Here is a 26466-nt window from a genome sequence, read left to right on the forward strand (position 1 = left end):
GTATACAATTGGCACTTTTATATATGATATACAATGAATTATCAGCGGGAACGTATAACAACACTAACACAAAATCACTTGAATAGGTTTCAACCAAAGTAACACGACTTGAAACGCGCTAAAAATAATTTGTTGAAATATTAACCCCTCCCAGGTGTCAACGGCGCTTGGTTCGCATTACAGGGCAAACACTTGTAGCACGCAAGTATTGTCCCCGACCAAAGAAAACTTTCTATGCCATTGCACTGAAACAGATTTCCAATCCGCCTGCACATAAACTACAGTGTATTGTGCATGTGTGGTTACTGTGAAGAACACCCGTATATCGGCTTGCTGTTGTTTCGTGGAAGTCATTCCTTTTCCTGGAATTACGACTGTGATATGTGGTATTGATTCGGGATTTGTTGTGACTACGCTGTGAGTGCTAGCTGCGGAGAAGCACCTACCCCATGTACCCGGCACCGAAGCGAATTACATTGATGCACCTTTTATGCGGTAGACAGGTAAGATATCATGTTGGGGCACTTGGACATTGTAACGTTACCCTTTTGTTCATAAGGTGTTGTTTATGATAAGAAACAAATTGTTCCTTGGACTGGAATCTGTCCTTCAGACATGGCAAGGAACAGCATGTACCATTAACAATTTAAGGTTTTTTTAAAAATTCAAGATGGTTGAACTAGAATTATCCATAGGTAGAACAAACTGACATATGGGCTCTTGTCTACAACCGCGAAGAGTGATTTTCATGTTTTATTCAAGGATTCCAGTGTCAAGGAATGTGTTCCTATTGTCTTGTAATCAGAAAAATAAATCCAAGATGGCATCTAAACTACTGCTGATAATTAGAGGTTATTATCATGAATATATGGCAGTTTTCATATCATTCTTTAGACCCTTGAAGATCCGGGGTAGAATAGGTCCTTTGCAAACCATGCTTGCCGTAAGAGGAGACTAACGGGATTGGGTGGTCAGGCTCGCTAATACATGTCATCGTATCCCAACTGTGTTGAGCGAGCCTGACCACCAGATCGACAAGCATAGTCGCCTTTTACTGCAAGCATGGGTTGCTGAAGACCTATTCTAACCTGGATCTTCACGGGACCCCATATCAACCTGAGACTCCCATATCAGCCTTGAGGGCCGAAGCTCTAAATGAGTATATTGCAAAGACCAATGACATCAATACAGATTCAGATCTGGTGCAACTGTTACACTGACATATCTACCATGTTACACTGACATGTACCATGTCACACTGACATATCTACCATATTACACTGACATCTACAATGTCACACTGACATATCTACCATGTTACACTGACATATCTACCATGTTACACTGGCATCTACCATGTTACACTGACATATCTACCATGTCACACTGACATCTACCATGTTACACTAACATATCTACCATGTTACACTGACACATCTACCATGTCACACTGACATATCTACCATGTCACACTGACATCTACCATGTTACACTGACATATCTACCATGTCACACTGACATCTACCATGTTACACTGACATATCTACCATGTTACACTGACATCTACCATGTTACACTGACATATCTACCATGTTACACTGACATGTACCATGTGACACTGACATATCTACCATGTGCTATTTGACATGTACCATGTGACACTGACATATCTACCATGTTACACTGACATATACCATGTGACACTGACATATCTACCATGTAACACTGACATATCTACCATGTCACACTGACATATCTACCATGTTACACTGACATGTACCATGTGACACTGACATATCTACCATGTTACACTGACATACCTACCATGTTACACTGACATGTACCATGTCACACTGACATCTACCATGTCATACTGACATATCTACCATGTTACACTGACATATCTACCATGTTACACTGACATCTACCATGTTACACTCACATATCTGCCATGTCACACTGACATCTACCATGTTACACTGACATATCTATCATGTCACACTGACATATCTACCATGTCACAGTGACATATCTACCATGTCACACTGAGATCTACCATGTCACACTGACATGCACCATGTCACATTGACATATGTACCATGTCACACTGACATGCACCATGTCACACTGACATATCTACCATGTCACACTAATAAATCTACCATGTTACACTGACATATCTACCATGTCACACTGACATATCTGCCATGCCACAATGCCATGCCTCAGGAATTATAGTAAGACTCTATATCATCGCAGGCTCTATATTATAGTAGTATCATAATCTACACACACTTTCGACCATCTTTCAGGAGGCAAGGGAGTTAACTGTCTGTAAAAATCCAGTTTCCACCCTTGCCGTACTAGACAGCACTTATTGAGTTATGTTTTGGCTGGACCGTGCATAGTCCAATCAAAAACCTGTGATGATCCGAGGTAGAATAGGTCTCCAGCAACCCATGCTTGCCATAAAAGGCGACTATGCTTGCCATAAAAGGCGACTATGCTTGTTGCAAGGGGCGACTAACATGACTAACGAGATCGGGTAGTCAGACTTATCATCGTATCCCAATTGCATGGATCGATACTCATGATGTCATTCATTGGATTGTCTGGTCCAGACTCGATTAATTTACAGACTGACGTCATATAGCTGGAATAGTGCTGAGTGTGGCGTTAAACAAACAAACAAATCTTATTTATCTGCTTGAATTTCAGATAGAAGGAGTGAAGTTTTTGATGTAGTACAGTGGTGAGCCATCCAAGGAGGCTAGCCATGAGTCAAGGTAGGTGGGAGTCTAGTCAAAATGTCAGCAGTTTTAGACAGGTTATGTGCCAAACATTTATTGTGAAGTGTTTATTTCAAAAAGCATCCTATGTATCAACAGTAAGATACATCGTTTAGCTGACTCATAGTAAGGGACCCGCTATTTGATATTCTGCTTCAAAACACGCAGTATTTTTCTGTGAAAGGTGGAGTTGAACTATTTAATGTTTTTAGGATACAGTGCATGTCAAGTTCAAAATATATTTTGTGTCTAAAATCTCTCTATATTTTTAACCTTTATCTGGACCATCATTTTTTTATAAATATTGTGTGTGTGTGCATTCGTGCATGTAAATACCATTGAAAACTAAGCTAAATCTTGTGAGTACATTCAGGGCATTGTGCTGAATTTAGTATCAATTTATTGCAATAATGATTTATGTATTGTGATATGTACCACAAAATACTGCATGTTCTTTCATTTGTATTTGGTTATGAACCTGAAAAGAAAACCCAACTCATTCTTCATACTCATTCATACAATATCATATTTTGTTGGATGTTGCTATGGCCACAGATGAAGTGATAGTCACATTATATATAGGAAACTGTTCGTGAAAGTTTCACTTTTTCGATGACAGTTGCTAATTTCATAATTTCATAATTTCAATTCGACTTGTCCATTGTTGTAGATATGCATGATTTTGAAAAACGCAACATTCCATTATTTACCAACTGATTGCAATACGTTTTCTTTGGTATTTCATATCATGCTGTAATATTGTGCACATCTGCATGTGACATGATAGACCTGGCAGAATCAGACATTCATGATTCCTTCTGCTATCTAAATGGTTTAGTCCAGTCAAGTGAATTCCTACGACAGTGAGCTTTCGATACATGCCCCTCCATGTACGGCCACCTTGCATGCAGTGCAGGGCATCCCTTGCCACCTAGGTCTTCAGCCACACATGTGGATCTAATTATTATAGGAAAACTTAGTATAAATGTTATATCATGATACTACTGTGAGTTTTCGATACATGCCCCTCCATGTACGGCCACCTTGGATGCAGTGCAGGGCATCCCTTGCCACCTGGGTCTTCAGCAACCCATGCTTGCCGTAAAAGGCGACTAACCGTATCGGGTGGTCATGCTCGCTGACTTGGTTGGTGCTTGTCATCGATCCCAAATTGCGTGGATCGATGCTCATTATATCAATCACTGGAATTATTTAAAGACTGCCATCATATAGCTGTAATATTGCTGAGTGTGGCATTAATCAACAAACAAACAAATCTTATTTCATCATACTTCCCTGTGTTTGAGTTTGATGCATCAGTAGAGCCCATTAGACCCAGTGTATGTACTGTACAGTGCTACTGACTCTTATCTAGGAATGATAGAACTTTGCTGGTCAGATGTTTTATGTCCTCCAAATTTAGCTCTCCTTCACATCGTATGAGCTTGTGTCTCTGATTATCGTTCGTCCGTCATTCTGAAAACTAACATTTACTATTGAACCTATCACAGTTCATGTTCTACATATCTGTGGCTACTTAATTAGAAGACATTTCATTTGGAAAAATATAATATGGCTAACAGGGCAGCTATTTTTTTTAAAATACAGCCTTCAAACCAGCCCCTCGTTCTCAGAAGCCATGAGACATATTGTCAGCTAACCTGGTCCTCAGGACCAAAGTGAACTTATGCCATAACATGACGTCCGTCGGCCGTCCATTGTCCATCCATTGTCCGGCCGTCCGTATGTCAACATTTTTTTCAAACGGCTATATTGCTTTAAGCGACTTCTCCTCTGGAACTGAGATAAAGATATCAACCATATTTGGTTGGGAGCATTCTCCGGTGGTGAGGATTCAAAATTGTACAAATGGTGGGGCTGACCCCCCAAGGGGCCGAGAGGCGGGGCCAAATAGGTGTAATTTGGCTATATTGCTTTAAGCGTCTTCTCTGGAACTAAGAGAAAGATATCAACCATATTTGGTTGGGAGCATTCTCCGGTGGTGAGGATTCAAAATTGTATAAATGGTGGGGCTGACCCCCCACGAGACTGAGGTGCGGGGCCAAATAGGGGTAATTTGGCTATATTGCTTTAAGCGACTTCTCCTCTGGAACTAAGAGAAAGATATCAACCATATTTGGTGGGGAGCATTCTCCGGTGGTGAGGATTCGAAGTTGTATAAATGGAGGGGCTGACCCCCCAAGGGACTGAGGGGCGGGGCCAAAAAGGGGTAATTTGGCTATATTGCTTTAAGCGACTTCTCCTCTGGAACTAAGAGAAAGATATCAACCTCATTTGGGTGGAAGCATTCTCCAGTGGTGGGGATTCAAATTGGAGAAATGGAGGGGCTGAGGGGCGGGGCCAAATAGTGGTAATTTAAGCGTCTTCTCTGGAACTAAGAGATAGATATCAACCACATTTGGGTGGAAGCATTCTCCGGTGGTGGGGATTCAAATTGGAGAAATGGAGGGCCTGAACCCATAACATACAAACATAGCAATAACATATTATCCCCACCCTATAATAAACAGATACATTGTATACATTTGTTTGTTATGAAGAGAATAGTACATTTATGTCAATAGGATTCGCCTTAGGCTCCAGACTTGCCTCTGGAAACTTAGATCCTGGATCATAATATGGAAACGGTTCAGATCTTTATTAATATTATAAGAAGTACGTTTTCATGCAGTCTGATTTGCCACCCACCCCTTTTAAATGCTGACAGAGTCAAAATTACGAAATAGTTGCAGTATTGTATACATGTACAATGCACATGTATATTTTGTCATGATTGCGTAAATATCCAGGTGAGCCTATGGGCCTCGTGTTTTCAAGTGTTCCAATGTTCCATTATATAAGTCACGAGTTAAAGTTGAGAACATGACCGCAAAAAATAAATAGAGATTATGGTATTTCCATACCATAAATACCATATTTTAGCAATCACAATGGTATTATACTAGCCTTTGGGGAGCAAAATACATATTTTTTTATGATTATGATATTTGTGGTATGGAGGCACATTGGGGTATTATTAATCTCTTTAGCAGTTAATGTGATTCTTAAAATACAATGTAATTTTGTTTAAGACGTAATTTTGCTCAGTGAATTAACCTTAGAAATCACATATGAATAGAGTGGTGCCAAATGGTTTGCATCCATGTTTGTCTGCAGGAACACCCACACAAGGGGAAACTCCTATCAACACTTAATGGGAATGAACTTAGCCAATAGTTTATTGAGCAAGCAGACATTGCATCTCTGTGTGGAGTTTAAAAGTTGTTACATGCAAGGTGACCTCAGTTGCATGTCTAACGAATCGTGCTACCAAGTATATATGCATCACTTTCCATTACATGCTAAAAGCAATTATTGTTGCACAATGGTTGGTAATATTGATTGTCAATTACTGTGGCTGTGAAATAATCACGAGTTGTGAATAAATAGCGATAAATTGCATAATCAACTGCAACCCGTCAGCTTTATGACGATCGCTAGCATTGTTCATGAGAGGTTATTTTAACCTTTGCATCGATAAGCCTGACTTGTATGTTTGGTGCTGTACAGTTTTGTTGGCCTTAGCAGTAGTTCCCATGACAACAAGCATAATGGCTGGCATGAAAACAAGGGACAACATGTCAACAAAAGACAAATCTGATGAAAATGAAAAGATGAAGATGAAATCTGCCCAGCAATGAAACTAATGTGCAAAGATGTGCATACCTTTGGAGATATGTGGCTGACAGATTTTAACTGGCTGTGCTGTGATTAGTGCAGACATTTCATGACAGATTGAGGGTCAATTGTGCACTTTGTGATAAAAGTATGAAACTTGGGACAGTTGTAAGGAATGACATTAGTGCAGCCGTTTCATGAGTGAGTGAGTGAGTGAGTATGATTTTACGCCGCTTTTAGCAATATTCCAGCAATATCACGGCGGGGGACACCAGAAATGGGCTTCACACATTGTACCCATTTCGGGAATCGAACCCGGGTCTTCGGCGTGACGAGCGAACTCTTAAACCGCTAGGCTACCCGACCGCCCCTCATGAGAGATTGAGGGTCAATTGTGCACTTTGTGATAAACGTATGAAACTTGGCACAGTTGTAAGTAATGACATTGGTGCAGCCGTTTCATGAAAGATTGAGGGTCAATTGTGCACTTTGTGATAAAAGAATGAAACTTGGCACAGTTGTAAGTAATGACATTCCAAATATTTTTAGTTATTGGGCCACCCCCAAAAATCCAATATGGCCCCCAAATCCAATATGGCTACCATGATGGAATGAAATTCTAGTATAAGTTACGCACAACCAAATGTTTTCTCATAGGCTTCTATAGTAACGTTATATACTCAAGAACAAAAGTTCCTGTGACACCAATATTTTAGTGTATTTTTCAAACAAGTAAAGTTTGGTTTTCATTATTGTAGTACATGTATGGAATCAAGTCACAAAAACGCAACTGCTACAGAAAAGCATGCATTCCATGCAAAAGTTTACTTTTATGCAAGCCCCATGCATTTCACTACCCAAGAATGGGTATAGAAACATGTGCGTTAACGGGTTTCCATATGCATTGTTTAGCATTGTGCTGACAACAACCACTCAGAAAAACAACAAAATTACGCATTTATTCAACATTACGAAATGCCACGCCTGTCCGAAAATGAGCGTCTGCGAGCCATTGGTATGCTTGAAGCAGGATCGAGTCAACGTGATGTTGAAAGACAATTTAACGTCCACAGAAACTCCATTTGGTGTTTATGGCAACGTTGGCAACAGACGAATGCAGTCAGAGACCATCCTCGAAGTGGCAGGCCACGCGTAACCAATAATCGACAAGACAACTGGATTCGAACAACACACCTACGAAATCGATTCCAGCCAGCAACAGTGACTGCAAGAAGCATCCCTGGCCTTCGACGAATATCTTCACAAACCGTATGTCGTCGCCTCAGATGTGCAGGGATTGTCGCCAGAAGACCTGCCAGACGTCCCATTTTGACAGGAAACCACCGTCAAGCACGTCTACAGTGGTGCAGACAATGTCTACGCTGAACGGCCATGCAATGGGGACAAGTTCTATTCAATGACGAAACTCGTTTTCACCTCAGCCACAGCGATGGACGGATTCGAGTGTACCGACGTCGAGGTGAACGTTACATCAATCATTGTGTCATGGAAGAAGATCGGTTCGGGGGCGGCAGCGTTATGGTATGGGGTGGGACTACAGCAAGACAGAGGACCCGTTTGATAGTGGTAGTGGGAAATCTCAATGGACAGCGCTACCGCGACGAGATCATCGGCCTCGTTGTTCTACCGTTTTTGCGTCGTCATGGCCCAGGTATTACCTTTCAACATGACAACGCCTGGCCTCATATTGCTCGACTTGTTCAGGATTCTCTTCAACAAAACGACGTGAATGTCATCTTCTGGACGGCTCGCTCCCCTGATCGCTCACCAATCGAGCACATGTGGGATGAGATGGACCGGCGCCTTCGACGTCAACCACGTGTTCCACAGACACTCCAGGAACTTCGAAACATGCTCCAGCAGATATGGACAGATATCCCACAGGACTTTGTGCGACGCCTGGTCCATTCCATGAGACGAAGATGTGTTGCCTGCATCGCAACCAGAGCCGGACACACATAATATTGATTTATAAATTGACATTGTGGCATGTTCATGTGTTTTTTTTATGAAATCACGCATTTTCTGAAGGTAGTATGGCAAATTAAACCATCTGAACACTTACATGAGTCTTTTATCTGTTGCAAACCGAAATTGTTTCAGATTTGGTTAAAAATTATAACTTTGCATTAAATCTTATTCAATGTCACAGGAACTTTTGTTGTTCAGTATATATTTTTGTTGTTATGGATGTACATTTAAAACACATAAAAATCTTACACACGATCATCCAATCACAGCTGCCAGATGATTCAATCTGCACTGAAGGCTCTACGAAACATGCTTGTCAAACGACTGATTCTGATTTGGCGTTTTAGAACCTGTATCTCGTATGAATATGATCCACAACCTAAATATATATAGAAAAAAATTGGAATGTATTTACCCAACACTTGATTTGTTAAGTAAATAACCTTATCATAATAGACTATGTATCTTGATTATAATAGGTAAATGAAAAAAATATGCATTTCTTTCTTCATCGGCATATCTTTAAGACATGCTTCATCAAGGCCAATTAACTATTTCAATACTGTATTCTCATATGTTGAATACAGTGACAACAGAAATACGTCCGCAGACTAGCCGAATTTTGAGGACCAGAAAAAAGATTCTGTAGAAAGGACTTGGTTTATCCATGGCATACACTTTCATGATAGTACTTTTCAGATCGTGATCTGTCAGAAATATCGCCTGAATGATGGTTACAACTTCTCGAAAGTTTGGCAGTTGCCACGACTACAGCAATTATTGTTGTAAATTATCAATAAAGTTATTATTATTATACTCCAATGTTGTCATTATTAAAAAATAATAATGCATGTTACTACCTCCGATCATAAGTTTTCAATTGAATGTTCAAAGTTTATCGTTCTTCACATGACGAATGTGTTCTTCATAAACTCCACGATCTTTACATGTACCAGTATAATCAACAGATATAATACATTATCAACAAGTGAAATCGCCAACAGCTATTACATACGTTTTGCAAAGTTCATATATTGATAGTGAGTGAGTGAGTATGGTTTTACGCCGCTTTTAGCAATATTCCAGCAACATCACGGCGGGGGACACCTGAAATGGGTATTGATAGTGAACAAGTATCTACCTTTATTGAATGAAGCAAATAAACAACTGTAACGGCGAGTTATTCCGTTCGCTATTTGCAAAAACATGTGATCAGCTGTGATGTCACAAACGGTAGACAAGGAAACGAGCACTGATAATGATGGGACCGATTGGTATTGTTATGTTGTTTACACAAGCACTTTCAAATTTAAAAAAACAAAATTTTATATTTATTGAAATATGCTGTAAATGGCTGATTGTCTGGTTTTGCAAGGTACAATGTGATCACAGTCGCCACTACATTTGCAAAGTGGCATACTAATCAAAGGTGGCACAACACGGATCCTTCCACCTTGCTCTGCATCCCCTCTCAGATTTACAACTGCATCTCAGAAGCTAGCCTTGCTCCAACGCTGTACTGAAAGAAAAGTCGATTAATGCATAGTAATTCTATCCTCCACAAATAGGCAAGTCTAGATATGGGGACATTACTCCAGTCTCCCATAGGGACAGCTTGTTCTTATTATTTACAGAATCTAGAACTTATGATTTAAATTAATAACTATTGCCTTAAAGACTTGTGCAAGTGTACCCAGAAGCTCTTGGCATGGCTAAGAAGCTTGTGGTAGTGTAGTCAACATAGGCTAGCAGCCATGTGTTATTGATATTACACAAACTCTTTCAGTTGGTGTGGAAAGGTCTGTTTGAAATGCAGCTCTTTTGACATGTTGGTACAAAGCAGCTTATGCAAGAGGAACGGAATCAGTTCATACGAGATATACTAGAATTTCATTGCTCCATGGCGGCCATATTGGATTTTTTTAGAAGGACCCACATCCTAAAATATTTGGAATGTCATTACCTACAACTGTGCCAAGTTTCATGTTTTTATCACAAAGTGCACAATTGTTCAAGAAACAGCTGCAATAGATCTTCCAGTCTTCCAGTCCAATCTGCTTAATTCTAAAGTCATGCAGTTTGTGACAAAGATTGCATCTCGGCACTTATTTATTGTTTGAAGGAAGTACATGACTCACTATTAACAAATCAAAATATGAAATTTATTTACAAAGCATTTCTATGTTTTTTTCATTATAATGATATTTGCAGGATCATCAGTACAAAATATCCTTATGGTCACAAATACTTACAATCCACTTCATGTCCCAATAATTAAATTTTCGTTGTGTTCATTGAAATTCCAGCATTCTGATTAGCTGAATTGGTCACGTGTTATTGCATTCATTTCCCAATGAATGTAAAAAATTAAGCCACGCCCACCGAGGCGTACTACTTTTATAACTGCGGAATGTCGGGGAATCCCAATATGACAGTCGGGGGAATTCCCTTGCTCACGTGTATCGTCATGCGCGGGACAATTAGCGACTTTCATGCATATTCATTGTCCAAATTTCCCTTTGAAACCGAAGGCCGAGAATGAATGAAACAGCAAACGTGCAGGCTCGCTCGCCTGTTTTTTCCCCGCTCGCCTCGGTTCAACTTTCATGTCTTTGTATTTCATTTCTAACTAGCATTTTCCAACTGTGTTTTACCATTATCAGGGAAGTAATGTTAGAATTTGGCGGTAACTGACCATGTTATTTGAAACAGCCACCTGCTCCCTGACATATTTCTTCCGGTTCGTTACAGTCTGACTGTTGCAGTTCTTTTCGCCTCTTGCCGTAATTGACAGGTCCAATGAACATTGTTTTGATTCTACTCTCCGTTGATTGGCTACTGACTGTAGGCGTGTCATGTTATGTGCAATCAATTAAACAATCAGCTGATTCATGTCACGCCAAGTATGTATTCCTACACCTGGAATGTTCATCAATCTCGTCATTTTTGTCTGTTTTGATATATGCAACTGTTTTTGGTTAAACTATTATCGATAAAACACGTTTTACGTTCTCGAATTTAATTATAAGCACTGATTGTTTGTTTTTTCCTGTTCATTGAGGTATGAATCGAAAAGCCGATGTGCGAACTTTTGTAAGAATCCGCTACGCGAATTCATACAGTTTGCACATCGGTTTTTCGATTCATACCTTAATGAACCGAAAAAAATACAGTCAATCCTCAATTGGATGCAAAAGAGTTTGGGTGTTGGGATGATTGAAACTATTTGAATAAAAACATAATGATGTTTGATTTATCTAACATTTCTCTTGTGACAAATAGTGTTGGGAATTTGTTGAAAAAACATGACGTATGACTGGAAATAAAGCACAACAGTGTCAACATGTTATTCTAACTTGTATATATTTCAGACTCCGAGTCTGATGATGATGGGTATATGTGCATGGAGCTGCCCACTCTCATCAAGCAGCTCAAGTCCGTGCTGGACCAGTACCATGATGACGGGCAGATACTCAAGGTGAGTCCGGGCTGGACCAGTACCCCGATGATGGGCACATACTCAAGGTGAGTCTGTGCTGGACCAGTACCCTGATGATGGACAAATACTCAAGGTGAGACCGTCCTGGACCAGTACCCTGATGATGGGCAGATACTCAAGGTGAGTCCGGGCTGTACCAGTACCCCGATGATTGGCACATACTCATGACAAGGTGAGTCCGTGCTGGACCAGTACCCAGATGATTGGCAGATACTGAAGGTGAGTCAGTGCTGGACCAGTACCCTGATGATTGGCAGAGACTGAAGGTGAGTCAGTGCTTGACCAGTACCCCGATGATGTACAGATATTCAAGGTGAGTCAGTGATGGACCAGTACCCAGATGATGGGCAGATACTCAAGGTGAGTCAGTGCTGGACCAGTACCCTGATGATGTACGGATACTCAAGGTGAGTCAGTGCTGGACCAGTACCCATATGATGGGCAGATACTAAATGTGAGTCTGTGGTGGACCAGTACCCCGATGATTGGCAGATACTCAAGGTGAGTCAGTCATGGACCAGTACCCTGATGATGGGCAGATACTCAAGGTGAGTCTGTGGTGGACCAGTACCCAGATGATGGACAGATACTCAAGGTGAGTCAGTGATGGACAAGGACTCAGATGATGGGCAGATACTCAATGTGAGTCAGTGCTGGACCAATACCCTGATGATGTACGGATACTCAAGGTGAATCAGTGCTGGACCAGTACCCAGATGATGGGCAGATACTCAAGGTGAGTCTGTGCTGGACCAGTACCCCAATGATGGTGGACAGATACTCAAGGTGAGGCTGTGGTGGACCAGTACCCTGATGATATACAGATACTAAGGGTGAGTCCGTGCTGGACCAGAACCCTGATGATATACAGATACTCAAGGTGAGTCTGTGCTTGACCAGTACCCCGATGATGGGCAGATACTCAAGGTGAGTCTGTGCTGGACCAGAACCCTGATGATATACAGATACTGAAGGTGAGTCCGTGCTGGACCAGTACCCTGATGATGGACAGATACTCAAGGTGAGTCTGTGCTGGACCAGTACCCCGATGATGGGCAGATACTCAAGGTGAGTCTGTGCTGGACCAGTACCCTGATGATGGACAGATACTCAAGGTGAGTCTGTGCTGGACCAGTACCCAGAAGATTGACAGATACTGAAGGTGAGTCTGTGCTATACCAGTAACCAGATGATTGACAGATACTGAAGGTGAGTCAGTGATGGACCAGTACCCAGATGATTGACAGATATTCAAGGTGAGTCCGTGCTGGACCAGTACTCAGATGATTGACAGATACTGAAGGTGAGTCAATGTTGGACCAGTACCCAGATGATTGACAGATACTGAAGGTAAGTCAGTGTTGGACCAATACCCAGATGATTGACAGATATTCAAGGTGAGTCAGTGATGGACCAGTACCCAGATGATGGGCAGATACTCAATGTGAGTCAGTGCTGGACCAGTACCCTGATGATTAACGGATACTCAAGGTGAGTCAGTGCTGAACCAGTACCCAGATGATGGGCAGATACTCAAGGTGAGTTTGTGGTGGACCAGTACCCTGATGATTGACAGATATTCAAGGTGAGTCTGTGATGGACCAGTACCCCGATGATCGGCAGGTACTCAAGGTGAGTCTGTGGTGGACCAGTACCCAGATGATGGACAGATACTCAAGATGAGTCAGTGATGGACAAGGACCCAGATGATGGGCAGATACTCAAGGTGAATCAGTGCTGGACCAATACCCTGATGATGTACGGATACTCAAGGTGAATCAGTGCTGGACCAGTACCCAGATGATGGGCAGATACTCAAGGTGAGTCTGTGCTGGACCAGTACCCCAATGATGGGCAGATACTCAAGGTGAGGCTGTGGTGGACCAGTACCCCGATTATTGGCAGATACTCAAGGTGAGTCTGTGCTGGACCAGTACCCCGATGCGGGGCAGATACTCAAGGTGAGTCTGTGGTGGACCAGTACCCCGATGATTGGCAGATACTCAAGGTGAGTCAGTGCTGGACCAGTACCCTGATGATGTACAGATACTCAAGGAGAGTCTGTGCTGGACCAGTACCCTGATGATATACAGATACTGAAGGTGAGTCAGTGTTGGACCAGTACCCAGATGATTGACAGATACTCAAGGTAAGTCAGTGTTGGACCAATACCCAGATGATTGACAGATATTCAAGGTGAGTCAGTGATGGACCAGTACCCCGATGATTGACAGATATTCAAGGTGAGTCAATGATGGACCAGTACCAAGATGATTGACAGATATTCAAGGTGAGTCAGTTTTGGACCAGTACGCAGATGATTTGCAGATATTCAAGGTGAGTCCATGCTAGGCCAATAACCAGATGATTGACAGATATTCGAGGTGAGTCCGTCCTGGACCAGAACCCAGATGATTGACAGATACTGAAAGTGAGTCAGTGTTGAACTAATACCCAGATGATTGACAGATATTCAAGGTGAGACCGTGCTGGACCAGTACCCAGATGATTGACAGATATTCAAGGTGAGTCAGTGATGGACCCGTACCCAGATGACTGACAGATATTCAAGGTGAGTTAACACTTTAAGATGACATGTCATCTTTATGTGACTAAAATCAAATCTTGTCACACCTAAGACTTTAAAACGCATTTATCCTTAAAGATGTCTGTCTCTACAACATCAATATGGAGTGTGACTTTGTTATTTTTACCAGGAGTTGATCCAGAATGCTGAAGATGCCGAGGCCAGTGAGATGAGAATACTGTATGATGTCAGACATATTGACCCTGATCCCAGACTCCTGAAGAAGAAGCGTTACCTAGCCTCATTACAGGTGAACTTACTTGACAGAATGTCAATGCAGTATCAGACTAAATCCATAGGGTAGCTCTTACCAGCTTTTGAGCATAAGCCTAGTGACCATTAAAAACCAACTGGATGGAAATTTAACTACAGGATGAGAAGAATAAATGTTTTCAGTTTCAAAAGCAAACGTCCCTATTAAATTATACAAAGATGTGAAATGAAAAGCTTTAAAATATGGCAGATACTAATAATTGCTCTGAAATAGATATTTAGTTCTCATGGTTGAATGGTTGAATTGGACAAACTGGCATCAATGCCTTGTTCACAAGTAATGTACTGAACAATGTTTCAGGCCCCTGCCCTGTGTGTGAACAATGATGCCTTGCTCACAAGTAATCATCTTCCCGAGGCAAGAGAGGTAACTGACTATAAAAGTTCAGTTTCCACCCTTGCCGAACTAGGCTGGAATTACTGGGCTCGATCGTAGCGCCACCAGTGGCTATTACCAGATATGTCCCTTCTAAGCCTCTCCTATGGACCAATCAGATTCCACCTCCTGTATCACTTGCTGTTTGCTTCACACAAAATGGTGGCGCCCAGTCAAGACGATCTGATAGATAATCAAGATCTATATTGTGATAAAACGGGTCTTACATCGCGAAATGCATCAAATCACGTGAGCACCTTGATTAAAAACATGAACAGATTTGGAAAAGATCTGCTGACAACGAGTTGGCGGTGCACATGCTTTTCAAATCCTGCAATTGACCGAAATCTGCACGACAGTTTACGAACCGGATTTCGATTTTGGTGCGCGAATTGATTGGACTATGCATAGACTCGTTAGTCCAGCCAAAATGTAACTCAACAATACCAGCCTAGTTTGGCAAGGGTTGAAACTGAACTGTTATAGTCAGTTAACTCTCTTGCCTCGGGAAGATGACAAGTAATGTACTGAGCTATGTTTCAGGCCCCATCCCTGTGTGTGTACAACAATGCCTTCTTCACAAGTAATGTACTGAGCTATGTTTCAGGCCCCAGCCCTGTGTGTGTACAATGATGCCTTGTTCACAAGTAATGTACTGAACTATGTTTCAGGCCCCAGCCCTGTGTGTGTACAATGATGCCTTGTTCACAAGTAATGTACTGAGCTATGTTTCAGGCCCCAGCCCTGTGTGTGTACAACAATGCCTTGTTCACAAGTAATGTACTGAGTTATGTTTCAGGCCCCAGCCCTGTGTGTGTACAACAATGCCTTGTTCACAAGTAATGTACTGAGCTATGTTTCAGGCCCCAGCCCTGTGTCTGTACAATGATGCCTTGTTCACAAGTAATGTACTGAGCTATGTTTCAGGCCCCAGCCCTGTGTGTGTACAATGATGCCTTGTGCACAAGTAATGTACTGAGTTATGTTTCAGGCCCCAGCCCTGTGTGTGTACAACAATGCCTTGTTCACAAGTAATGTACTGAGCTATGTTTCAGGCCCCAGCCCTGTGTGTGTACAATGATGCCTTGTTCACAAGTAATGTACTGAGCTATGTTTCAGGCCCCAGCCCTGTGTGTGTACAATAACGCCTTGTTCACAAGTAATGAACTGAATAATCTTTCAGGCCCCAGCCCTGTGTGTGTACAATGATGCCTTGTTCACAAGTAATGTACTGAACAATGTTTCAGGCCCAAGCCTCGTGTGTCTGCAATGATGCCTTTTTCATAAGTACTGTACTGAGCTATGTTTCAGACCCCAGCCCTGTGTGTTTACATGATGCCTTATTCACAAGTAATGTACTGAACAATGTTTCAGGTCCAAGCCTCGTGTGTCTGCAATGATGCCTTGTTCACAAGTAATGTACTGAGTTATGTTTCAGGCCCCAGCCATGTGTGTGAACAATGATGACTTATTCACAAGTAATGTACTGAACAATGTTTCAGGCCCAAGCCTCGTGTGTCTGCAATGATGCCTTGCTCACAAGTAATGTACTGAGTTATGTTTCAGGCCCCAGCCATGCGTGTTTACATGATGCCTTGTTCACAAGTAATGTACTGAGCTATCATTCAGATGCCAGCCCTGTGTGTGTACAATGCTGCCTTGTTCACAAGTAATGTATTAAGTTATGTTTCAGGCCCCAGCCCTGTGTGTGTACAATGATGCCTTGTTCACAAGTAATGTACTGAGCTATCATTCAGATGCCAGCCCTGTGTGTGTACAATGCTGCCTTGTTCACAAGTAATGTACTGAACAATATTTGAGGCCCCAGTCCTGTGTGTGTACAATGATGCCTTCTTCGCAAGTAATGTACTGAGCTATGTTTCAGGCCACAGCCCTGTGTGTGTACAATGATGCCTTGTTCACAAGTAATGTACTGAGCTAAGTTTCAGGCCCCAGCCCTGTGTGTGTACAATAATGCCTTGTTCACAAGTAATGTACTGAGTTATGTTTCAGGCCCCAGCCCTGTGTGTGTACAATAACGCCTTGTTCACAAGTAATGAACTGAATAATCTTTCAGGCCCCAGCCCTGTGTGTGTACAATGATGCCTTGTTCACAAGTAATGTACTGAACAATGTTTCAGGCCCAAGCCTCGTGTGTCTGCAATGATGCCTTGTTCATAAGTAATGTACTGAGCTATGTTTCAGACCCCAGCCCTGTGTGTTTACATGATGCCTTATTCACAAGTAATGTACTGAACAATGTTTCAGGTCCAAGCCTCGTGTGTCTGCAATGATGCCTTGTTCACAAGTAATGTACTGAATTATCTTTCAGGCCCCAGCCCTGTGTGTGTACAATGATGCCTTGTTCACAAGTAATGTACTGAACTATGTTTCAGGCCCAAGCCTCGTGTGTCTGCAATGAAGCCTTGTTCACAAGTAATGTACTGAGTTATGTTTCAGGCCCCAGCCATGTGTGTTTACATGATGCCTTGTTCACAAGTAATGTACTAAGCTATGTTTCAGGCCCCAGCCCTGTGTGTGTACAATGCTGCCTTGTTCACAAGTAATGTACTGAGCTATGTTTCAGGCCCCAGCCCTGTGTGTGTACATGATGCCTTGTTCACAAGTAATGTACTGAGCTATGTTTCAGGCCCCAGCCCTGTGTGTGAACAATGATTCCTTATTCACAAGTATTGTACTGAACAATGTTTGAGGCCCAAGCCTCGTGTGTCTGCAATGATGCCTTGTTCACAAGTAATGTACTGAGTTATGTTTCAGGCCCCAGCCCTGTGTGTCTGCAATGATGCCTTGTTCACAAGTAATGTACTGAGCTATGTTTCAGACCCCAGCGCTGTGTGTGTACAATAACGCCTTGTTCACAAGTAATGTACTGAGCTATGTTTCAGGCCCCAGCCCTGTGTGTACAACAATGCCTTGTTCACAAGTAATGTACTGAACAATGTTTCAGATCCCAGCCCTGTGTGTGTACAATGCTGCCTTGTTCACAAGTAATGTACTGAGCTATGTTTCAGGCCCCAGCCCTGTGTGTGTACAATGCTGCCTTGTTCACAAGTAATGTACTGAGCTATGTTTCAGGCCCCAGCCCTGTTTGTGAACAATGATGCCTTATTCACAAGTAATGTACTGAACAATGTTTCAGGCCCAAGCCTCGTGTGTCTGCAATGATGCCTTGTTCACAAGTAATGTACTGAGCTATGTTTCAGGCCCAAGCCCTGTGTGTGTACAATGATGCCTCGTTCACAAGTAATGTACTGACCTATGTTTCAGGCCCAATGCCTGTGTGTCTGCAATGATGCCTTGTTCACAAGTAATGTACTGAGTTATGTTTCAGGCCCCAGCCCTGTGTGTGTACATGATGCCTTGTTCACAAGTAATGTACTGAGCTATGTTTCAGACCCCAGCCCTGTGTATGTACAATAACGCCTTGTTCACAAGTAATGTACTGAGCTATGTTTCAGGCCCCAGCCCTGTGTGTACAACAATGCCTTGTTCACAAGTAATGTACTGAACAATGTTTCAGATCCCAGCCCTGTGTGTGTACAATGATGCCTTGTTCACAAGTAATGTACTGAACTATGTTTCAGACCCCAGCCCTGTGTGTGTGCAATGATGTCTTGTTCACAAGTAATGTACTGACCTATGTTTCAGATCCCAGCCCTGTGTGTGTTGAAAGCTGCCTTGTGCTTAAGTAATGTACTGAGCTATGTTTCAGGCCCCAGCCCTATGTGTACAATACTGCCTTGTTCACAAGTAATGTGGGGCGGTCGGGTAGCCTAGTGGTTAAAGCGGTCATGCCGAAGACCCAGGTTCGATTCCCGACATGGGCACAATGTGTGAAGCCCATTTCTTGTGTCCCCTGGCGTGATATTACTGGAATATCGCTATGTTTCAGGCCCCAGCCCTGTGTGTGTACAATGATGCCTTGTTCACGGAGAAGGACTGGCGAGGAATCAAGATGCTACATGACAGCGTCAAGGAGGAGGAACCTCTCAAAGTTGGACGGTTTGGGCTTGGATTTAAATCTGTGTTCCATGTCACTGGTAAGACCTTGGTGATTGTTTTCTTTGATCAGATGTTGGAATGAGAAATATAACATAAACAAATGTTAGGATTTAGATTTTGGAAGGTTCTTTGCATGAAATGAGTGTCACTTTATAAGTCAATGGCTTCTTGACAAGTAAATGAACATGAACAGTATGTCCTGATTAAACGTGTTCGCTTTCACAAAATTTAATGTTTCCTTTTTAGATTTCAGTTGTCTGTTAGTCCTGCGCAACCTCATTCTTGTCCGTTTATTGAAACATAAACACAAACTTATATGGCTGGCCATTCGATCAAAAAATACGAAGTTGCAAAAAAGGACAAAAGTATGCAATAAAGGTCAAATATGACAAATAAAGAACTAAATGTAACTACTAAAGGTCAAAATACAATATTAACAGTCAAATGTTATGAAAAGACGTCATAACAAGAAAAGAAAGAACAATGTGTACGAAAGAACGTCAGTGATCACGAAAGGACGTTTTCAATGAAGAACGTCAGTGAGCACGAAAGGACAATGTGTACATTTATTTTTTGACCGAATGGCCGCCCATAAACTTATAGCTTCATTAGCCAATTAAATGCCACAGAATCACTTGTAATATATTTTTGAAGTTATTACCACAACTGTTGCGGGTTTACATTTTGGAAGATTCCTTACAGATATTTGAATTTTCAGTTGTTATGTAGTGGAACATTTGACATGCAAGTGATATCACAAACATTATTTCATCATTCAACTTTCTTTTACATAACTTTTCAGATTTCCCATGTGTCATAAGCGGGGACACTGTGTTGTTCATCAACCCTCAGGAGAAGAATAGTGACCGAGTCTGCTACATGAAGAAGTTGAGAGAACTTCCCAATGAGATCAAGAAGATGATCCTTAATGTCTTCAGTGGCATCTTTGATTTCACATCAGACACGGTACACAAGGGCTATTACAGTGGAACCATCTTCTGGTTCCCCCTCAGAACCAACATCTCAAAGCTGTCGGACAACCTTTACACAGAGGAGGAAGTCAAGGATCTTTTCCAAGCGTTTAAGTCTGAGGCGTCCATCACTCTCTTATTTCTGAAGTCAATAGAGAAGATACAATTGTACCAGAGACTGGGCGGAAAGATACAAGTCCAGTTCTCACTGCAGCTGTCTCAAGACTGTCTCCAGCATGTGAGGACAGAGAAGCAAGACTTCATGAGAAAAGTGAAGCAGGCACAAGGAGGAATACCAGCATCATCTGTAGAGAGTCAGTTGACTTTAACTGTGGAAACAGTGGATGTTGCAGGGCCTAAGTCCTCACAGCAATGGATTGTCATCAACTTCTACAAAGGAGGAACTATGAGTCCAAGGTTCAGAGATCTTTGCAGTGACAGAGCTCTTTCCTACTCCCCTTATGTGGGTCTGGCTGTTCCTCTGGGTCAGCAGTGTAAAGGTCATGTGTTTTGTTTCCTCCCACTCCCCCTGGAGAGTCGCAGTCCCACAGGGCTGCAGGTTCATGTGAATGGTTTCTTTGCTTTGAATCAGGACAGGAGACACGTCAAGTGGCCAACAGCAGATCAGCTTCAAAATCAGGCTCACACCGACAAGGCTATGGAGTGGAACAAGTGTCTTGTGAGTGAAGTTCTGCCTGAGGTGTATTATAGCATTGTAAATGCTCTTGTTCAATGTTGCAAGGTGCATACTAATTCAATTATCATCATTCAGCAAATCTACAGAATGATACCAGACATTGATGAAGTTGATGTGAATTGGAAGCCGCTTGTTTCAACATTGCTGGAGCATCTACACAACATACCTTTACTGTTCACACCGAGTCACCAGAAGATGGGGATCAAGATGAAGGACGCCTTTCTTGTGGATGTGGCCAATGACGCTTATTCGTTAATCGTTGAAATATTTACTCTGTACAAGAGATACATTGTCCCAGTACCTTCGAAACTCATGAGGACTTTGGAAAAACATTTCAGCTCCCACATTCACAAAGTGACACCTAAAGATGTCTGTGACACACTGAGATTGAACAACCATTTTACAACATTACCAAGACTTAAGAAACTCATGCTGTTGAAATATCTCCTGGAATCTGATCAGTACACGCACCTGAGGGGTCTGTGTCTTCTTCCAGTGGCTGATGGCAACTTTGTGGCGTTTGGAGCACCTGCTGCTGTGTTTATCTGTGACCAGCCAGAGGATGTCAAACTCTTCCCAGGGCTGGAAAGTCAGTTGGTTTCACTGGACCTTCCTGAAGATTTAAAACAAGCTCTGATGAAACGGGCAGCTGGCGGTAGGTTGCTTTTATCTTGATACAACCAATTACAGCAGTAGATGTTTCTAGTTCTCCTGAAACAAAGATTCATGTAGCTTATATCCTGGCATGTTTTCTTTGGTAATCTTTAGATTTTGGTTTTCTTGAATGGAAGGTTGGTGTGTGTTTTTGCCACTTTGCATAATTTGATGTCCATTAATCCATCATTTCATCGTACATTGACAGTTTCACCATCTCAGATATGGCATGACGTGTAGCAAGACAATGGTACAATTATTTGTAAATCCCAATAATAAGACAACATTATTTAAAAAGGAAAGGCAAACATTTAAAATGATCTTGTCAGACCTAACTCATACAACATCCCATACATTGGACTACAATAGTGAACAAGATATAGATGCATATTCATGAGGTCCAAGTCAAAATGATTAGGATACATGTTTCAAGTGGAAAATCTTGGATCATTCCAGGAAAGGTAGGGATGGGGTTATTGTCATGTTTCCATATAATGCAAACGTCTTTCTAGTTTTCTTATGGCCTGTTATGAAAACACCAAAAAAGATTAATTACTAATTAATTAATAACAAATTAACTGATAACAAACAGTAGTTAAAAACACAACTCACAATATATACTGAACAGCATTGAATACAAACCACCATGAAAATGGATGTATTTTATCTGGGCTTAAGTCACGTGAAAATATATAAGTGAATGAGTAATATACGACGTTATGGACGAAGGATGAAGAAGAACAGCTCGTCAAAAACAAATTCCTAATTTTTTTGTGAGCGAAATCACCAAAACGCAACAAATTGCGTGCACATCATGGAAAACGCGTTTTGTTTCACGGGAAGCATGCAGAATAGGGCTATAAAAGACAGACTTTTAAAAGCCACATCACTTGTTGCTGCAGATGTAAAGGGTACTGACACAAGAAATGCCAAGATTAACAGCAGAGGAACGTGAACGTGCCTTGGGCATGCTTCAAGTTGGTACGTCAAGTAGAGTCGTTGCACAACAGTTTCAATGCCATCATTCAACAGTCCTCAGGCTACTGAGCAGATTCCAGCAGACAAAACCACCAGAGATCGACCACGTCCGGGTCAACGTTGTGTACCTATACCACGTCAGGATCGCCATATTGTTTGACAGCATCTTCGTGATCATACACTTCCGGCTACCAGGACAGCAGCAACCGTACAAGGCCAACGGAATTGATCAGTGCTGACACCGTACGTCCACGTCTCCGCTCAGCAGGGCTACGTGCTCGACGTCCATATGTTGGACCCATACTCACTGATCAACATCGAAATGAACGTCTGCGTTGGGCCAAAAGGCATCGTCATTGGAGATTGCTGCAGTGGCATGGTGTGCTGTTCTCTGATGAGTCCCGTTTTCATTTACGGAATTCTGACGGTCGACTGCGAGTGTGGCGTTGACGTGGAGAACGTTACCACAATGACTGTGTTGTACAGACAGATCGATTGGGGGGGGGGGAGTGTCATGGTGTGGGGCGGCATCAGTCATAACCATCAAACAGAGCTCCATGTTTGTCGTCGAAGAGTTAATGCCCTTTACTACAGGAATAACATATTGGCAAATCACGTCATCCCATTCTTTCATCAGCACCAGGATATGCACACCTTCCAGCAAGATTATGCAAGAGCGCACAAACCACGTGTTTCAACACAGTACCTAGCGATCAATAATGTGCCTCTGCTTCCATGGCCAGCCCTGTCAACCGATCTATCACAAGTTGAACATCTAGGGGATTACCTGGGTTAACGCCTCTCACATCGTCCGCAAGTACAGAACCTGAGTGAACTTGAAGATACACTACGTCGAGTGGAATGCCCCAGAACACTATTCGCAGACTAATTCGATCAATGAGAAGACATTGCATGGCCTGTGTTGCTGTCAATGGCGGACATACCAGATATTGACTTTTCAGTTTAACCCTATGTGTCTTCCTTACACTGTAATTACTGTGTGGTATTCCTGTTTCCTTTGTCGTCTTTCTTAATAATCCGTCTATGTCTGTTCTAATCAAATACGCTCAAGTTGTTTTTGTAATATTTCAAGATTTATTGCTGGTGCGTTTTCAATGCTGTTCAGTATATATATATATATATATGAAAAGAGATATAGATTTCGAACTTATGTTTTCAGAATCTTCATTTTATTTTGATTTATCTCGGCCTTTAACATTTATGCCGCGATATGCCAAGAGAGGCACGGGCCACCGAGCCGTGGATGCCCGTGCCTATAATAAAAACAGAAGATGAGATTGGGTTAAATGGCCGAGGGTGTGCAGGTACCAGTGGGCTACTAAGCTGCTAGTTGTGTATACCAAAATGCTACCGTTGCCATGGCCACTAGAGTGGCCAACGGCGATTCGCAGCTTGCGCTGCTGGCCTGAGACTCCTACCGCTGTCCGGCCCCCATGGTAGCATATTTAAATGCTACCATTGCTTGGCAACTACCACGCTCCCAAAAGCAGCTCTCGCTGCTGGCCTAAGTCAGACTACGGCTGCCCGGCCCCAGGGAGCCGGCCAAAGCAGATCCCACTGCCTGGCCCCATTAGCAAAACCATTGTGTGATTACCGCCGCGGACCCAACTGTCAGCTACTGCTTGACAAGACAACTTCCGCCACCGGGCCCATATACGTGGCAATTGTTTGCCCCAACGTATGTTATTTTACGGTTCCCCGGCTGAAACGTCGGGAAAGACAAGGTTCCCACTGAGAAGCAGGTAACCCCGGAAAGGTTCCTGCTGAAAAGCAGGTAGCCTTAAGCACGAGTATTAATTTGGAAGCAAGTTAATTTGTTACTAGCAGTGTAGCCCACAAGAACCCCGCCACAAAGCACCTTAGTGCTACCCCACACCCACGGCCACGCGACACGCGGTGATAGCATTGTTGCCCAGCTTGCCTATGTACTGAAAAGAAACACTAACCTGTGGAGATAACATCCTTACTGGCGCAAAACAAGCACCAGGGCATGCAATAAATTGTCCGTAAACACACACAGCCCTTTGTCGCTGAGGTGGAAGCCCTCCCAGGCGTACCATGTCTTGTCTGATGCCAGGATCTGGGGATGTGGCACTATTGTACGGCCGAGCTCTTTGACTCGGTTGGCCAGTCGGCGGTTGATATTCTTCCGCATCCCCTCGATCTTTAGTGGATCCCTGGCATCGTGCCAGTAGCGCCTGGGCAGCATTGAGGATACGATGATCTTGGTGTCAGGAAGCTGGAGTTGTATCAGGATTGATGCCACCATGTCAAGGTAGAGTTGGCTGCCCTTGACCGAGCACAGGTCGTTGGAGCCCAGGTGAATGATGAGGGCTCTGGGGCTGCGCCGTGTCGCCTTGACCTGTGCATCTAGAATGGTGTCCAGCTCCTTCCACCTCATCCCCCCTCGTGCCAGCCATAGCATCCTCGGTTGGTTAAGCTTGCCTATGAGGGACTGAAGGGCCCTTTTTGTGACCTTGATGTTACCAGTTGACAGGATGTCTTGGATTTCCATTGTCGCCTCCTTGATCTTGGACTCTGGGATTCTTATCTGCATTGCATTGGTGTCAATTTCCAGCCCTAAGAATGTCAGTTTGGTCGTGGGGCCCACCGTCTTGTCGTGCGCAATAGGGACCCCAAGCTGTTCTAGTGTATACACGCATCCGTTGAGGTTGTCTGAGCAGTGGCTGGTGCCTGCTGTGCCCCCCGTTAGGAAGTCATCCAGGTAATGCATGATCGGAAACGTTGGAAGATGGGATTGCATACACCATTGCAAGAAGGTACTAAACGCTTCAAATATGGCGCAAGATATGGAGCAGCCAAATGGTAAGCATTTATCAAAATAGAACTCACCTTCGAATCTGATGCCTAGCAGCTCGAAATCGGATGGGTGGACTGGTATAATTCTAAAGGCCGACTGAATGTCGAATTTTGCTAGTAGTGCTCCCTTCCCCAGTTGTTGAACCATATGAGTAGCTTCATCAAATCTGGCATACACAACGGAACAGGCATCTCTGTGTCTATGAAGTCGTTTATAGATATACCCCTGGGATAGGATAGATGGTGAATTAGACGGAATTCCTCCGCATGCTTACCCAGATGCTGACCATAGCCTGGCTGCTTCTTGGGCACCAGGCCTATTGGGGATACTTGGAGGTTGTCCAGGGGGGTGTCCTTGAAGGGGCCCGCCATCCTGCCAAGGTCGACTTCCTTTTGTAGTTTTTGTTTCACGTAGCCTGCCGTGTCTTGGTGCGTGGCTGATCGCAAGTTTTCGTGCCAGGCGACCCGTGCTAAAACCTACCCATAAATAATTTGCATCTCTGTAATTGACCCTAGCATATTGGCGTAACCAGGGTGCCATTTCATTGAGATTCATGGGGGAAGGGGCCATTGAATTTACCTGCCTTGACGGCTGGTTTTCTGTTAGGGAAAGGCCAATTGGGCTTGTATTGGGTCGGTTGGACCCCATTCCCTCAAAAGCAGGTCTTAGAGCTGTGGGAATGTTTGCCACACTTACCCCATTTGTGAGTGTACTTACAGTTGACCCTGCTACAGCCAAATATATTATAATCCAAGCATACCTGACTGGCGATGTCCCCCTGTATGCTTGTCATTGCGCCCTGTCCGCCTGATTCTGGTTGTCGTACCGGCTGTGTGACCATGTACTTCAGCCACAACCCGTCGATGTTGTCCCAGCGTCGTGAGGGGTCCCTTGACATTCTGTGTCGAAATTGTTGGTCGTAGATTGATCAGGCCTCCCCCTCGAATCGAAGTGCCGCCGTTCTTATGGTTTCCATGTAGGACAGCAACGCCTGGGTTGTGCGGACCTCGGAGTGCCTACTAACATAGATATACATGAAAATGTGGAAAGCTGAAGTCCAGCTTGCCAGGGACAGGCGCTTTGGTTGCTGCTTTATTGGTTTAAAAA

At 43.0% G+C, this 26466-nt stretch overlaps 1 protein-coding gene and 1 pseudogene across 1 annotated transcript in view; one reads left to right on the top strand and one right to left on the bottom strand.

The window, feature by feature from the left end:
- The first annotated feature begins 2716 nt into the window (after nucleotides 1–2716).
- LOC139445541 (sacsin-like) overlaps nucleotides 2717–26466 on the top strand; it is a 51338-nt gene continuing 27588 nt past the window's right edge. Inside the window, exons 1-5 of the mRNA XM_071226683.1 lie at nucleotides 2717–2786; nucleotides 11831–11937; nucleotides 14676–14795; nucleotides 19108–19255; nucleotides 20020–21540. Of these exons, the coding sequence (XP_071082784.1) occupies nucleotides 2777–2786; nucleotides 11831–11937; nucleotides 14676–14795; nucleotides 19108–19255; nucleotides 20020–21540 (1906 nt within the window). The 5' untranslated portion in view covers nucleotides 2717–2776. The remainder of the gene's footprint in view (nucleotides 2787–11830; nucleotides 11938–14675; nucleotides 14796–19107; nucleotides 19256–20019; nucleotides 21541–26466) is intronic.
- On the bottom strand, nucleotides 24974–25730 carry LOC139445910 (uncharacterized; annotated as a pseudogene).

The sequence above is a fragment of the Haliotis cracherodii genome, unplaced genomic scaffold (assembly GCF_022045235.1).
Source record: "Haliotis cracherodii isolate W230 unplaced genomic scaffold, xgHalCrac1.p SCAF_6, whole genome shotgun sequence".
NCBI lineage: Eukaryota > Metazoa > Mollusca > Gastropoda > Lepetellida > Haliotidae > Haliotis > Haliotis cracherodii.